Source organism: Chaetura pelagica, unplaced genomic scaffold (assembly GCF_000747805.2).
Source record: "Chaetura pelagica isolate M959 unplaced genomic scaffold, ChaPel_1.0 scaffold689, whole genome shotgun sequence".
Taxonomy (NCBI): domain Eukaryota; kingdom Metazoa; phylum Chordata; class Aves; order Apodiformes; family Apodidae; genus Chaetura; species Chaetura pelagica.
Genome location: NW_009954635.1, coordinates 460,376 through 477,698, shown reverse-complemented (window position 1 = coordinate 477,698; position 17,323 = coordinate 460,376). Strand labels below are relative to the sequence as shown.

General features: G+C 41.0%; 1 protein-coding gene across 1 annotated transcript; it reads right to left on the bottom strand.

The window, feature by feature from the left end:
- Positions 1-758: 758 nt before the first annotated feature.
- Positions 759-16,209, bottom strand: ORC4 (origin recognition complex, subunit 4). The gene is given in 14 exon segments (XM_010005592.1): positions 759-947; positions 1,953-2,020; positions 2,101-2,196; positions 2,917-3,025; positions 6,383-6,469; positions 6,799-6,860; positions 6,863-6,959; positions 8,690-8,841; positions 9,331-9,379; positions 11,142-11,227; positions 11,627-11,702; positions 12,694-12,784; positions 14,459-14,535; positions 16,141-16,209. Coding segments are annotated over 14 exon segments (1,308 nt in total).
- Between the last annotated feature and the right edge of the window lie 1,114 nt (positions 16,210-17,323).

The window sequence follows — 17,323 nt, the reverse complement described above, 5'->3', positions numbered from 1 at the left end:
ACCAAAGAGGAGGGTCAGAGCTCAGTGTGTCCCTCACTACCTAGAGCCTCCAGCAAAGGGCTGTGGAATCAGAGCAGTGTTCCTCTCATGTGGACACATCCTGCCTAGACCCAGTATGATGTGTCTCTCCTTCCTGTCCTCCACTGGAACAGCTGTGAAACCCATTTCTTGCCCCACAGAGCTGTGAGACAGCTGGGTCAGAGCTGCTCCTGGGTAGGTCATGTGGGGCAGGGTACAGTCCTGCTTCCAGCACTGCTCCTTCCCAGAGGGAACAGCTGAGCGTGGAAGGTGGATCGTACTTTGCACAAAAACACCCCTTCCTAGCTGGAGCTATGATTAAAGTTTTAATTAAGCAAGTTTTAGATGAAGTCAACTTTGCAAAGAAAAACTACACTAGGAGATTTAAAATGCAGTAGAGATGGACCTGAGCTGGTCTCTACTGCAGCTTTAGTCTGAGACTGAGAAACTCCACAGCACTTCCTTTCTTGCAAAGTGGAAACTGGGCAAGAGGAGCAGTCAGAGCTGAGCTAAACTGCCTGAGCCTTCAGCCACATTTCTGGCCCTCAGAAGGTAAGAGCACTGTGCTTCTCCTTAAAAAAAAACAAACAAGATCCAAAATCAATCAGCAAAATAAGCTTCTTCAAAAAATTTATTCATTTGAGCACCCTCCTGTGGGTCAACATGATCAGCTTCTGGGGTTTATAGTCAACTCCAAAAGTTTTGATGTAGAAAATGATGCTGTGAGTCCCCAGTTAAGTTCACAACCAGCTGAGGGATGAGGCTGCCCACTGCTTGACATCCGTGGGGCAGTTTGGGTACACCTGCAGGGCATCCATGATCTGGTTGTTGTCCAGAAGCAGTCTCATTAAGAGGTACTCTTTCTGGGCACGGACAGTGGGTCTTTCTATGGGCTTCACTAATTCCAGCTGTAGTAAATGTTCAAATGCCTAAAAACAGAAGAAAACCATGAGGGAGTAGATCCTTTCGGATGACCCAGGAGGGGCTGCTTGGACCCTTGACACTTGCCATCTCAACAGACAGGATGTGGCAGCTCAGTTTCTCCTGCACTTCTTCAAATATTTGGAAGCTGGTGTAGGTGTAACTGCCTGGGAATGACTGTTCCTCAGGGATGGACACAGGACTTTGGCAATTCAGCTCTGTAGAATTGCCAGTTTCTGTGTCATTGACTAGTGCTGGATCAGTAGCCCAGGCTGCTCAGCTGCACAACTGGAACACAGCTGTGGGCACCAGGCTGCCAGGCCTTGGGTTAAGATCATGAACTGAACACTTGGCAGCAGCACCACCCCTGGGATCCCACCTCCAGCAGGATCTGCCCCTCAGCACAGCCTGGCCAGTTCCTCTTCATGAGTGACAGTAGCAGCTCTGTAACCAACTCAGTGGTTTTCAGTGTGCACTTCAGCTGCAGTTGGCTGAGGCAAAACAAGCCACATTGGGCTACAAATGGAGTCCAGATACCAGTCAGACCTACTGGGATTGGATTAAGGAAAACATGTTTTGATGTGATAAGAGTAAATTCAACTTTGGAGACATCACTTCTAACAAGAGAAGTGATTGAGCAGGCTGGAGATACCTACACTGAGCCCTCCTTTGGAAGCCATTTCTGGTAGAGTCCATCTTGCTGAACCCCAGTCCTACCTCACTTAAGCTCACTTAAGAGAGAGTCCTCACACTGGTGCTGGACTCTTCTGAGTGTAACTGTTTCCCAGCCCAGCACAGCCCTGAGCTCCCACTCCAGAAAAGGCAGGGGCTGGGGGGCAGTGGGAGGTGCTCAGTGGTGCCCAAACCCTCCACCCTAGGTGTCTGCTACAACAGCTGGGGGCTCTCACTGCCCTGGAGCTCCCAGCCTCAGCTCTGGGGCTGCAGGTGACCACTGTGCACTGGAGAAAAAACATAATCTAAATACTCTAAATTAAAAAAAAATTCAAGCTTACCTTCATAACAACTGGCTTTTCAAAGTTGTACATGCAGTGTGCCTTCCTTTGTATGAACTTCTGGAATTCTGCAAGGGAAAAAAAAAGTTAGTTAGGGGAAAAAAAAAACCCACAGTGATTGTTTATGAAGTTCATGCGTTTCTCTCACCATTGTAAACCATCTGGAAGTTAAATGGTTCTCCTTCATAAACATCATTTAAGTGTTTCATAGCTATAATTAGGCAGATTTCCAGGACAGACAAACCTAGAGGTAAAGAGAAGAGCTCTGAGTATTTATCTGAAGCATATAAAAAAAGGCAACAAGTTCACATACTATTTTTATTCCTCTATTAATATATGTTGTAGGCCTCACCTCTTTGGGTTAGGTATCTCCATCAGGTAAAACAATTTTAGAATCAGAGAGACTAGATAAGAAAACATTTGTTTTCCAGATATTTGACACAAAAGTGTTAAGAAATGAACTGCTGCCATCAAAAAGCAAGAAATTTAAGTGTAAAGCAAAACCATCATTGCAGATTGCATGGCAGGACACAGAATTTTTGGCAGCATCAAGATCATCTCTCTGCTACTGCACAGTATGTCATGAAATGAGAGACTGAAAAGGTGATTTGCTGTTCAAAGCTGGAGAAGTGCTACAGCAAATTAGCTCTGTGGTACTAATGAGACTTTGAGAATCACAGGGCCAAGCCAAACCAAGGCCTGTCAAATCTAGGAGCCATAAAGCAGCAATGGGCTAAGGTAACTTTTCCTCATCTGGGAAGCAATTCCTCCTGTCACTGTGTTTGGGCTTCACATCACCAGGAGTTTGTTTCTTCTTGCTGTTTGCACAGGTCCCAAAACACTTTCTCAGATTGATGTATTCCTTGTGCAGCTCAAACCAACAGGGGACAACAATTTCAGGCAGTGACTTGACCCAGTCCTTATTCCTAAGAAGCATGTTCTGGGGGGGAAAGCTGAGCTTTACCATGGACAATATTTGCTTTTGAGTCCATCCTGTAGTGCTTGCTGGCCTCTTGAAGATCTGACGTGGTGAGAAGCGGGTGATACACAGTCACGTTACTCACAGCAAGCATCTAAAAATAAAGCAGAAGGGTTTGGTTTTTTTTTTCATTTAATTACTAATTACCAGACATACTTTCTACTTGGAAATGGAATGCAGAAGAACACATTTCCCCTGGAGTCACCCCGTGGAAACATTAATGAATAAACCCTACACAAAGTAGGCTCATACTGAAACCCTGTCAACAGCTGGTAGCTACAACTACATTTTGCCAGGAAGGTTTTCCAGGCTTAAAACTTTGAAACCTCCTCACTAGAGGAGATAAACACTCATTAACTTGTTGATATTAACTTCAGTGGATTAGCATATTTCAGTGATTGTTTTAAGAATGACTTAGAACAGCTTTAAACACACCTTTGTATGGAGATACAGCACATTCACCTCACTGAAAGAACTCTCAGCTGACAGGAGTTGCCCCTTCAGATCACATGCTGAAGTCCCACCTAGTTGCATGATCTGAATCTAACCATCTTTAACTACCCTCACAGCAAGTGAGTTCTGAATGAACACAAGGTAATCAACACACAGTTAGCTGACTTGACCTCGGCCTTTCCAAGCTATGCGTGATGCAGAAGCCTTTACACTGCAGTCACTTGCACATGCTCTTCAGGGCTTTAGCTCTGCCTTACAGACACTTTGCAGTTTAATATTCATCAACAGAAAAAGAAAAGGCTATTAGTGACTTCCTCTGACTTGTTCAGGTCTGTGGGGTGAAAGACTTAATTTGATCCATGTAACTGAGGTTATTCCAGGAACATCCAATGCTGTCTGTCTGCCACCAGCCTCTCCCCATCCTATTTCCTTACAGATTTCAACTACACAGCCTCAAAAAGCTGCATCATCATGCAGACTTCTCAAGGTATGGAATGAGGGTTTATACTATAAAGGCTAAAGGGAATTGGGGCAGGGAAGAAGGGAAGGGGCAAAGAAACAACAGCCCCAAGTCACTAACAGACACGTGAAATGGAAAGATGAAACCCAGCAGGATCTCTGGTTGGGCACTGTCCCCTCTGCTTCAGAGCTGGTGACACCCAAGGGCCAAGTGCCTACAGGGAACAGAGCCTGGGGCTCAGGGTGTCCCCTGCCTGAAGCCACCCACAGCAGAGACCACAGGGAAGCAACACTTGCCAAAAGCAACATTAGATTTTACCAGCTCGGTTATGAGCAACCTAGTTCTACTTATGCAAAATATCACTTATTTTACTTAACTAAAAAACTGAACACTAAAAAACTTAACTTGTCCAATTCTTCCCAGGCTTTGCACAGTACCATTGAGGGCACTGCAACACAAAACAGATAGGAAGTTCCCATTAAAACTCCACGGGCTCATCTGACAATGCAAAGTGCTGGGAAGCACCTTATGCAATGTAGAAATTAGCTGGTCGTTGAAAATGAGTCCTTGCTACTGAAAAGCAGGTAATTAGAGTAGCTCCAATGTCACCACCACCACCCTGCCCATCACAGAGCTGCTCTCACCAGCTCAAATGGCAGACTCCTGCAGGTATTAAAAATTAAGGAAAAAGTCATCCTGCAGGGTAACTAATCCACCCTTTCTGAAGGAAAAATTCAGAACATGCTGGAGGAACCAATGAGGAATCTCAGGCTCAGCTCTGGCACACCTTGGAGCTCCATGGGAGGCACCCAATAGTTTCAGGAATTTGTCTGGCCTTGGTTCATGCCACAAAGACAGAATTGTCACTAAACTAGACACAAATGCAACCTTGTGACAAACTCACCAAAGGACTCCCAAGAAGAGGGACCATGCCCTGTGTTTCAGAAGCAGAGCAGGAAGGCTGTGAGCTAGTTTTCAGAATGGTGGGAAAAGCTGTCAGCACTGAAGAGTCCAAGAACAGCCTACCCCAGAGCTGAAGGTTAAAATCTGAATAGTTTCACAATTTAGGCAGGCTTGTCACACTGACAAAGCAGGTATTTTCAGATGGTTAAGTGTTACTTATCTCCTGTAAGGAATGTTACTGCATTTGTATTAACTGTGTTAAAACACAGGAGTGAGGAAGGCAGACTTTTTTTTCAAAACAAAAGCCTCTCTGAGAGGGCCTGACCACATGTTAAGCTCTGGCTGATCTGTTGTGATAGGAGGAAGTTCCCTGTCAGCCTTACCTTCTGCTTTCTGACCACAGAAGCCTCCTGTCAGAGTTGGCAGGCAGGCAGCAGCCTGATTTTTCTCCACATTGACGCCAGACAATGTGGTCACTCAGGAGATCAGAACTAACTTCCACCTCAGTGTTTCTGGGGATTAGTAGCCTCAAGCTTCCAGCACCTCCAGATTTAAAAGATTAAGATCCCATTTCCTGGACTAATGTCACAGTAATGGATGAATTCAGGACAGCACCTGGGCTACCTAAGTCATTTTGTCATTGAAACCAGCTCTGGAAAACACAGTGGTGCCTGATGAGGCATGCTGTTCATAAAGTGGTGTCATCTGATACTCTGCATCAGAAGATGCTGGAAGTGATAGCAGAAAGGAAGTATTTCCTCTGCATGGGCAACAAGACTGTAGATAGATGGGAACACTCTCACTGAAGAAGTATCCAGGAGCAACTAGAACAAACACCAGGGATGTGTGTGCAGGAACACTGTACCATGAGCAACAGGAGGAAGGAGGAGGGGAAAGAGGGGTGACAACAACAAATATCTTAGCTCTAAGTGACAGTCAGTCCAAATGCAGCACCATGTGCTTTTATGTCCAAAGTCCATATACACACAGAGTTATTCCAGAGTAGTTTAGGAAAGAGGTGAGGATTGGCCAGGAACTCAGACAAGCTCTAACAGTGTCAGGAGGACATGGTGGATGGGTAAGATGATGCCAGAATACAACAAGAGACCACAGTAAAAAAAGAAAGAAGGCAAGAAAATTTAAATTTATTGATCTTTGAAGAAGACAGACATCGATGAGGTGAAGCAGGTTTAGGATAGTGACAGATCTGGTGAGAGTAATTCAGTGAAAGAGGAGGAATGGAGGAATATTTGGGTAGATCAACAGACTTAAAGGATAGAAAAATACGTTTTAGTAGAAGCAGTTTTCAGGAATCACCAGCAACCAAACAGAACCTCAGGAGGGAAATAATAACTGGGAAATATTTCACACCTCTGCTTTATAAAGGGAAAGATTTGGCAAAAGTTATTTTAAATCCCAGAACCCCACCACCACTATAATGAAACACTGCACCCTTACAGCACACCTGCTGCAGAAAGTGGAACCAATCCATTCATAAAGCATGGACTGACAGAGCATGCAAGAAACCAAAAAGCCTGCTCAAGAAACAGGTGTTTCAAGTAAAGCTCAGAGAAAAATGGCTTGAGAAACACAAGTGCTGTTTACACCTCAGTACAGACATGTCCAAATACATACCAAGAGCAAATGAAGTGAGCGCAGGTCTTTGGTGAAGTGGAAAAGATTCTGCAGCACATCTCGGGCAGTTTTATCCTCTAAGAGGTACTGAAACAAAATGTAACTGATTTTTGTAATCATGTTAGCAAATCATTCAGTACTCATTTGAAAATATAAGCTAGCCAGCTTTCAGAAAGAGCTCAGCTTATTCTTGACAGTACAGTTCTTCATATCTAACTTTAACTTTCTTGTCTGGTTTGTGGCTCTTAGCATTTTATCTCCAGACTTCAATAAGCAAAGATTATCTGTCATGATTTGATTTATTCCATATCCAACTCAAACACTGAAATACTGATCTTAGGTAAAAGGCTTTGTGCTTATAAACTGATCTTAGTTTAGCAGTTTTACTAAAGCCAAGTATAAAAAGGTGTAAATACCTGGACATTTTTATTCCATTTCTGTGCAAAAGACACATCAGAAAATTCAGCAGGCAGTTCACTATCCTAATGTATTGTTTAAAATCAAAGGAATTCATCAGATAGATCTGTCGGTGAGAGAACCTTGATTTGACTCTCTTCTCCAAGAGCTCCAGGATATCCTTGTTAAAAACAGTGAAAATAACCATTAAAAAAACAGACACATTGAGTGCATTCTTTGCTACCCTAAAAACTACGCGAGAAAACACCAAAAATTGTGTTAAAAAAAAAAGTATTATGAAATTCTCAGCCTTAAAATGTTCTAAGACAACCTTTGCTAATTATTCTAATTGATGTGCCTTGAAATCTCTAACAACTAGCCATTTAACCAAGCCATGTGATGCACCACATCACAGAGGATAATTAGTTGCTAGGATACCCTGCCCAGTTTCTCCATAGATTATGTAAATATTTCAGTTACTTAAGTCTGCACTCAAGATGTTCCAGCCTTTCATGGCTCTAGACAAGTTGTCTCCTTAGTGGATCTGTAGGGTGGCAGCTGCCAGTTCACTTGTCTTTTGTCAGACTGGGAGACTCCAGCTTAAAAAAGAACTTCAGAACCAACCTTTATCTTCTGAGGTTGTCACGCAGGGCTAAGCAAGTCTGCCACCACCTTGGTGGTTGAAGAGAAAAGCTCACTTTCCTCAGAAGGCAGCAACAGGCTGCCACCAGGAATCAGCTGTGGGATGCATCCCTGTAGAGAAACACTGTCCCATTCCCCTGCCTTACACTGGGACAGTATAATTCCTAGGAATTTGGGGTGAGACTTATCAAGGGTTTGTTGTGTGTTGGTTTGGGTGTTTTTATTTGCAAGTCTTCAGGAATACTCAAATTCCTCACAAAAAAAAAAATTAAGAGTAAACAGCCAACAGTGTGAAATATTAAGACCCCTTTTGATTTACAAGTCAGATGCAACAAGGACCAGTGATTTTAAAATTAATAAGTAGTAGTAACAGCTATCACCACAAACATTAGACTTAGGGTAGCCTATCCTAATGACATTCAAAAGCAGAGCAATCCAGCGTTCTAAATGATGGGTGATGAGGACGCCATTCAGGACTGGAGTGAAGCAAAGATTGTAATTTACTAAATCAACTCTTAACTGTTCTATTGAATTTCAGAAGTTTGCCCAACTAAATGCCACCTAAACCAAACCAACCCCCTTCTTTTTTAATTATTCATCTTGCCATAACCCAGCTGTCTTCCCACCAACAGTTTATTGAGAAAAACAGTCCAAGTTCTATAAAGTCTCAGGTTCCATAGTGTTAGGAAGCAATTATTTCACAGTAGAGACAAAATCTGTCCACAGATCCCTACAATGTCATTGTTAAAATTACAGCAACTTTAACTGAAATCCATTTTGAACATGCTAATTTTATAGCAAAATAACCCTACTGAAGGGTTGGCTTAAAAAAATGTCCTTGTCCTCAGCACAGTGGTTTAAACATGGTAGGTCAATATAAATCTCTTCTTACCAACTGCTGACCAAGAAACTGAAATGCTCAGGAGCCTCCCCAAAGACCAAACACCAGCATGAAACAGCCACATGGATAAATAAGGCCCTTCTGTCATAATACAACAGTCTTCTGTCTCCTTAAGAATTGTACACCTGCTCCTCCAGCAGTGAAACTAAAGACTTGGCAGTTTTTTGGTCATCTATGTTTGATCTCAGCACAAATTACTGCATTTTTTATCCCTCCCACTCCCCCCTTCCCGATCCTAAAGTTGTAAAAATGGATAGCTGAGAAAACTCTCAGCAAATTCAGTAAAATTCCAGGAGAGGAAGAGAGAAAACATTCCAACTAAGACAAAATCAGCTACAAACTTTGAATGAGGATGTGCAAATTCATACCTGTCTACATGTGAGTCCAATAACTGTTACTGGAGTCTGTGCTGACTGGGATATATCGAAGAGATTATAGAGCAGAGTCTGATTCTTGTGGTGAACAAACAGGTCAAATTCATCCAGTATGAACAAGATTGGACAACTGCTTGTGCGATTTCCTGAGACAGCAATTGTAGAAGTGAGTGTGGTACCATCATCATCAGACTTCCATTTCTACAGCTCCCCCGTTTGCCACTTTTAACAGTTCACATACTTCCTTTTAGCTTTGCACCAAGCCCCTTTCCTGTACTGCTCCAACAGTGAGAAGACAAATACACTGGAAAACAGGTAAGGTTTTGCAGCTTTCTGCCAAGCATCACTTCTGGTTGCAAGGGAAGACAGAGTTCCAGGGCAATTTTTAATAGCAACCACTATTTTTAATAGCTTTAATCTGGATAAAAGAATCTGTCCTTCATAGCTGACCATGCAAGCCTTTATGGTGTCAGCTATGTTAGGTGTATGTATTTTTACAACAATTTGTAGCCATGACACATTCTTGGGTGAGATTTCCTCATACCACTTGTACAAGTCTTTGAAGAAACATGCATATGCTTTTCAGCCAAGTGACACACACACAGGGCTGCAAAACAGGAGCTCCAGGTGTTTACCTTTCTTTAAAGCTTCAAGGAGGAATGCAAGATTCTCAGCAAAGCTGCCCTACACAGAAGAACAAAAAAAAAAAAATTAACAGCAGGTTTTCAATGTCATTCTCAGTTCTACAATTACATCAAGTTCAGGCATGTAATGGAGGACACTTCCTTCTAAAAACCTGTTTTCAAAACTAGGGCATATTCAAAAATTCACCACATTACTTCATGTTGTATAATCATAACCTCTTAAGGACAAGAAAACTGACAGTTAACTCTGCATTGATCCAATTGTTTTCAGCCTGAAAAGCCCAAACTAATTGCCTCACAGATGCAAAAATGAGTGATCAGAAGAATGTCTACAATAAGCTACCTTTTCAAGTAGCTTTATCTTTCCTTAAATAGCTACTTCATACTCATTGTCCATCTACACACATGCAAAAAGTGCCACTCAGTGTGTTTCACTGAGCATGATCAGTGTGCAGGTTTTTAATTTGCAACCTCATTAGAGACAAAAGCATCAAATATTCACAACTGAAAACAAGGAAGTTCTATGACCACCCTGCTTTGGTGACACATTTACAGACTCTGAAGCACACATGTAGTGAGATGGGAAATAACTGAAGACCACAGGCTCTGTCAAAGAAGTCAGAAAAGCCAGTCTACTCTCTGTGAGCTGCAGAAGCTAAGAAAGGAAAAGCTTCCATGGACAGAAGTGAGGACACTCCTGCAAGTCAGTATGTTTCCATGCCCGTGTAGAAACAAACGGATTAGATAGCTAAGAGCTCAAAGTAGAATTTCATGATAACTGAATGGGGAAAAATACATGGGAAGGAAGCATATGTAAGTCCAGTTTTGCCACCAGTATTTTGGTAGTAGAACTGTGGACCTTAAAATGTTGTTCTAGTTCTCTGTTGAAAAGATAACTTATTCAAACAGTTCTGCTGACATGAAACACTTGCTATTTCCTGTTATTACTGCAGCTGTATTTGGGGAAGTTTTAGCTCCCCAGAAGAAGAGGTTCTCCATTCTCTGTATTTGAAATCATTTGGATAAGAAACCCAGTCTTCTGTAGGGCCAGAAGATGGCCTTTCAGGAACACTCACTGATGAACAGGCAAAGACCAGGGTAGCTCAGAGATCGCTGGCCCAAGTTATTTCACACTCAAATGAGTGACATTTAATCTGACGCACTTCAGCTATTCTCTTTCTTAGTGACTTTCACACTAATGTAAACTAGTTTCTTATAGAAGGAAATATTTGAATAGAAATTCTATGGAAAATGAAGAAGCCTGAAGAGATTTCCTTATGAGCTGGGAAAACTTGAAAATATACTAAAGATACAGCTTTTTGGCTGATCATCTTGCTTACTCTTGGTCTTGAAATGTTAAAGCCAGTGTTTCCAAAATACTCTATCCCTCTGAACAGAGTCTCTTTGGAATGCTTCATGTCTTTTTCATTTAGAGCCTTGAAGTACATTTTAAGAGAGCTTTTCCATTCTTCCTCCTTTTCTAAGTCAAAGTTGATGGTGTTTTTAAAAAAGTACCAGGATGCATCAACATTGCTCAACTAGGAAATGGGTAGAACACAAGGTTTTGTTGGTGTGTTGGTAAACCAGGGTCTTCACAAATAGGTGCTGCCACAGCTGACTACTGCCATCAGTTATTAAATATTCTAAAAGAGAAAGCTTTGAGAACACTGAGGCCACTGCAGTTCTGCCAATAAACTCTCAAAGCCCCTTCAATCTCAACAACATCCATCCTATAAAGCTCGTTTTCTAAGCATGAATTTTTGAGGGAGATAAGCAAAGACTACAATGAAGTTGATACTTACAAAGACTTTATCCCCAACCACATTTTCCAGGTGCAACTGTCTGGTGATTTCCTTCAGGGCCACTTTATCATTAGTCTGCAGAAGCCCTGAAAGAAAATGATTTCTTATGAAGAACTGCAAGTTTTCCATCACTCCAAGAGACCACATTTACAGCCACTAGAAACTTATCCAGAAGCTGCTCTCCATTTCCAGCCTTACAATGTTATGTCTTTTTCTAGATTAGGACTAGACATTAATTTTCCAGGTGTAGTAAGAAGTTACTTAAAACAATTAGCTCACAACTGAATTGATTTTTAACACTTTGAAAAGACATTAGAAGTACAAAAGTCCTCTTTACACAAACAGATACAAAGGCAGGTGTTTTGGACCTCACAGAAATGTGTCCATAATTGAGGTTAGATAACAATTGCTGAAACCAAAATTTTTGTTCAATACATACAATATGTAACAACTGAATCTAACATTTAAATAATGCCATTACTTGCCATTCAGATGAATTTCCAGGAGGTTCTCTCTAACTTGTTTCTTTTCTGTGATCTCTTTTAAGACATGATTTAATAACTAGAGAAAAAAAAAATACATCAAGTCTTTACAAGAAGATTAATGTATTGGCAGTAAGAAAAGTGTACAAATGGATATTATCAGACAGGAAACAGTAACTGCAGTTTCATCAGGCAACAATGTTTTTAAGTATTTTCAAGATTAAAATGCTAAAATGACAACTCCACATTCACTATCATGCCTGCAGCAGTTACTTTTGTTCATTCTGTTAAATTGTTAGTCAAAGAAATATAAAAATAACTCCAGTATTTTAATCACTAAATTTCTGGGGCAATATCTAGGGCTTTTGCCTTAATAAGAAAAAAAGCTTAAAGAATTTGGAGCCCAATAGTGATAGCAGGTTAACTTTTAAAGACTAACCAGAGGTGGCTTTAATTGCAAAACTGATCTCCTCTATGGCAAGAACCATGACACAATGGTGACAGGAGAAATGCTAAAGAAAGGCAGAATCTGTGACTGATCACTGAATGACAACTGACTTCTTCTGAAAAAATTATTTCCCTGTTTCATGTTTGGGGTTTCTGCAGCATGTCAGGAAACCTGGTGAAGATACACAAAGAATTTCAAAACCATGGGCTGGTGGGAAGTGTCCCTGCCCATGCAGGGGGGTTGGAACTAGATGATTTTTAAGGTCCCTTCCAACCCAAACCAGTCTATGATATGATACTTCTGCAGCTCACTGTAGGGATGGACAGGGACATGTTTCTGTCAGCTGCACAGAAAGCTATTTCATTTTCCTAAATCACTAGGAACTCAGCATTTGAAAAAATTCAGAAGAACGTTAGGAAACCCATTTCTCCCTGTATCATTATTCAACAAAATTCGCTCACAAGAAGTCCTAGAATCTTTTGAAGTTCTATGCAAACAGTTAGTAATTCTCTCTTTAAAAACAGGCAGATAAAAATTTAGCTCCAAAAGCTCCCAGGGCTTCAGTGAGGTTTAATCCCTTGCTTTATTTGCCCTTGTATGAATGTTTAATTGACGTTCTCACCGCAGTTTTTCCCGATCCTCGGGGTCCAATAATGAGGGCAGAATTACTTTCTCCATGAACTGTCGTTCGTTTCAGCAGTTCCAGCAGATGTCTGTGTTGACAACAGCAAGAGGTTACAAACTTCAAACCAGACAACAACATTCACTGCAACTCCTGAAAACTGCAAGAATCTTCATGAGAGAAAACTTGATACATTTTATCTTGTTCTCAAAGAGCCAGCACTCGGGGCAGGTAAAATGTACTACAATACAGTACAAAAGGCTGAGTGTTTAGATTTCTTAAGATATTTTAAAATATTAAAATATGGAGAACTCAGGACTATCACTAATTCATAAAGTTCTACAATTCTCCACCATGAAAGGGGCAAACCTCAATAATTATTCCTTTCTTTAAAGAAAAAAAGATTGCTTTCTGTGGTGCTGCTGTAGTTCACCAAAAAGGAAGACTGGCAAACAGCCTGAATGAAAACCTTGACACCAATAAAAAAAATTAATAATCTAGTGAAATATATTCATTTTGTCACTTTTGATAGAAGCAATTATATGCAAAATTCAGACATTCAAAGCTTGGGAATGGTAACAATACTGAGCTTCAAGTTCATATTCTATCCCCACCCAAATGGAGGAACAAAGAACAATTCTTAAGTTATCTTCAGACAGATTTATCACCTAGTACCACACTGAAAATATTTATAAAAGTTCTTGACACTTCCAATTCCCAAATGTTTACAAATGCATACATTTAATATACTGCTGTTTTGGTTTTTTTGTTTGTTTACTTAGAATATTGACACCTTGCAGTCACTTCTCAAGGAGTCAGCTGCATCAAATCCATATGGTTTTACTCACTATCTGAAAGCCCCAACACATCTTGAAAGAGAAAAACCAAGAGTTGGGAAGTTCATCATGTTTTCTCTCCAGTATCACTCACCAACAGTGGCACGTTAAGTCAAAGACACTTTTCCAGAATCCCAATATAGAGAGAGGGGGCTTGTTTTGTAGCAAACTAACATCACAGAAACACTTTGTCACACAACCATAAACATGCCTATGGGAGCTCTGCATGTGTCTTAGTTACACTGCACTTGTTTAATAACAGAAATGTTCTTTTCCTTTCTGGAAGGGAAAGGAAGCTAATGCTCACCTCAGGTGATTCAACTTGCATCGAGTGACTTTTGGGAAAAAGCATTTTTTAAAACAAGTTATTTAGATACAAATTTGTTGCTTTTGGAATTTGGCCTGCACCTGTAAAAGGATTAGTACTGGGACAATTGTCAAAATAGGTCCCTTCTTCCTAACTTTAGTCTCCACATCTGGATGACCCTGGGTCCCTACTTCAAGAAACGTTATGTTGGTATCCAAGGTTTAAGCTTTACTTTAAACTCAGCTTACCAAAACACCATGAGCAAACCTGAAGTAAAAACAAAAGTTCACAAGCACAGAATTTAACTTTTTGCTTCATCAGGCCATTAAACATAGCCTCAGAATATGCATTAAAATTATTCTTCAGGCTCAGAAAAGTGTTTCAGGAACTACAGATTTGAAACAAGGGCAAGAAATCCAAAACTTAGACCCTGGCAAAACAGCAAGTAACTGTTGAATAAAAACTCTTAACAGCAGAGACAATTTTTAGAAACATTGAGCTGTGTATCATTTAAGCCTGTGTAATTTTAAAAAAAAGCACAGTTATGAGAAAATTCTGACTTTTTCCCAATTATTTTTCTTCTGTAGAGGTTAATTAGCATTTCATTAATTAGCTTACTCACCTGTATTGATGTTCAACCCCAAACAGTTTGCCAGTAGTATAATGGTGACAGAATCTTTCACGTAAAATTTTTTGCACCTATGGAGGTAACACAAGGCAGAAAAATGCTCCAAACACCAGAATGTGCCAATAATGTAATTACTGCAATAAAAAGGGGCAGGTTTCTGTGGTGTTACAAGCACTCTGTAACATACCCATAGTTCCTTTCCTTCACCCCCAAAGGGACCTTATACTTGCACCCAAATTACGTCAGTAGTTGATCTAATTCATAGTTCTACCTTAGTGTGTAACACACGCAGGAAAACATTTACCAGCTGACTCACAGGAAAAGATAAACCCCCCGAGTTGTTCCCCTGAGGATCAGGAATACACTTTCACCACCACTGCAACAAGGTTGGAGCTGCTGCCTTCAAACATTACAAAGTATCCCAAGTCTGTTTTTCTGAAGAGTCAGTTCAGGTGCCCTGTTCCCAAAAGTCTGGAAGGGGGCAGGAAGCAGGAGGAAACTGCAGTGAATACATTGTTAATCGAGGATGGAATAAAGTGTGTCCAGCTTGACAACTAGAGTCCTGACGCCCTTCCACTCACACAGTGCATATAGGTATTTTAACTACTCTTTGGGATATCTTTAGATATTTATCTGCACTGACTCCTGTTTCCCAGGTTACTCAAGATCCTATCTTCAATTCCCAGCCTTCAGCACCACAGCAGGTTTCTTCCTGCCACTTGACCAGCAACACACAAATGGGACAACCCCTATTTTTAAGAATTTGATGGACTCCCTACTACCACTTCTCCCCATCCCTCATTTCAGCTTTCCTAAAATACCTGCATACTTCTTCCTTTTATGATTCCTGGTGTTCAATCTGAGCTTTTGGTTTAAAAATAAATGCATGGCTGCATCTTTGTGAAGTTCTCCACAGCAAGTCCAAATAATGGATAGAAGAACAACAGGATTCTATTTTGCTAGTAATTCTACTCCATGAAAGGAGTATTTTTTAGCATGAGCTGTGCTTATCTGATTTTCCATTGCATTTTCTTCTATTACAGTCTTAGTGATTTAATTTTCAGTTTTATTCTGTTTTAATGAATGAACACCCAGCATTGTCCATTCACAAGTGCAAAGGTTGCCCCCCTATAAAGGGAATTGATAGGTAAATGAAGAAATACAAGAAAACACTGAACCAGAGGCAAATCACTGCAAGATGCATCACAGTTTCAAAGTAGCCACTTTGAGAAAACAGAATAACAAACCTTAAAAAAACCCAACCACCAAACTGAAAACTAACTTGGCAGCTGCTGTCCTGCCTAACCAAGGCTGTTAAAAACCAGTCCCCTAGACTGATTCACCCTAAAACCTGGAAGAAAAAGAATCTGATGGGATAAAAATAGATTTATGCAAATATGTTGCCACAAACAGCTGTAAAAGCTCAAGACCTTTCTTTAGATTTTTATTGAGACTGCAAAAAATAGATCACTTGAAGCAAGCCAACATCAGGTGAGAAGCTGGCATAAATATAGAACAAATAAAAAACCCACACCAAACAATTACAGCCCTAGAAACCACATCAAGTCTCTGTATGTGAATTTTTAACTGGTCTAATAAAAAACTACAGAATGACACGGACTTCAGGGGATGGAGAAGCTTCATAACTTAAAGACAAAGATGAAGATGTTACTAACCTGTGAAATGCATTCTGTATTTGCTCCACTCTCCCTGGACTTACGTTTACTCATTGCAGAAGTTTTCATCTTTAAATACGAAAGAGAACACAGAATTTCTACTAAATTACTCTGTTTTTCAAATATTTTTAGTCAGGAAAATCTACTCAGATGCTGGTAACTAAATCTAGTGCAGCACACACAAGACAGTTGTTCATTTGTAAGAGGTTGGGTTGTACCACCCCCTGTCCCCTCCCCCCCCCCAAAAAAAAAGGATAACTGAGGCATTAATTAATTCTGATGAGATGAAATGCATGTTTATATGCAATATCTGAAAGGCACTTGCCTTAGGATGCTTTTCAACACAATGCAAACAGTACCTAATGCAACTTATATGGAAATTTTTCTTCAGGTTTTCTTCCAGGCTTTTCTGGCAAGTTCCTAAAGGCACTGGTGACATTCACCTGTCTGTGAACAACCTTTGCCAGTCCCAGCAGGACAGCAGAGCCACCCACCAGCTGCCCTCCCAGGGAGCCAGGAGTGGCACTTCAGACACACTGCTGTGAGCAACCAGATTGATGCCCTTCAAGCAAGTAGTACTGACAAGTGACATTTGAACACCTTCCCCTCTGAGCAACCAAGTGCAGTCTGTTCATTTTAACCACCTTTAAGATAGCTTTGAACAATATATTTATGCTTCAGGAACATGGTAACGTTTTAAGTCACGACAATTAAGATTTTACAGGAATTATCCGTGTCTAGATCGCTGCAACTTATACTAATAACAACAGTGCCTCTCTAGATAAGCAGCATCAGAACAGCATCTCTCCTTCTTTGTGCTAACAAAGGGCTCTCAAAACTTGCTCCACAACAATTAACTGCTTCTTTTAGCACAGCCATTTCCCTCTCCTCTCCGTTGTGTTCCTTTTATTGTCAGGGCAGCCTCACTCAGCAGCCCGGCACAGCAGCTGTGCCTGAAAACGACCAGAGCGACTGCTAAAAAGAATAATACATAAATGAAGCAATCGCCGCGGTGAGCGGACACAAGGCAGGGAACCTCTAAGCTGAACAGAAGCCGTTAGATTCCTTACACAGGAGGGCAACAGCACCACGGCTACCGGAGGAGGAACAAGCCCGTTCCCGCTTGTTCTCCGGGGCTCACGAAGCCGGGACCTGCCAGCCCTCCCTTTCTCCCCCCGGCATG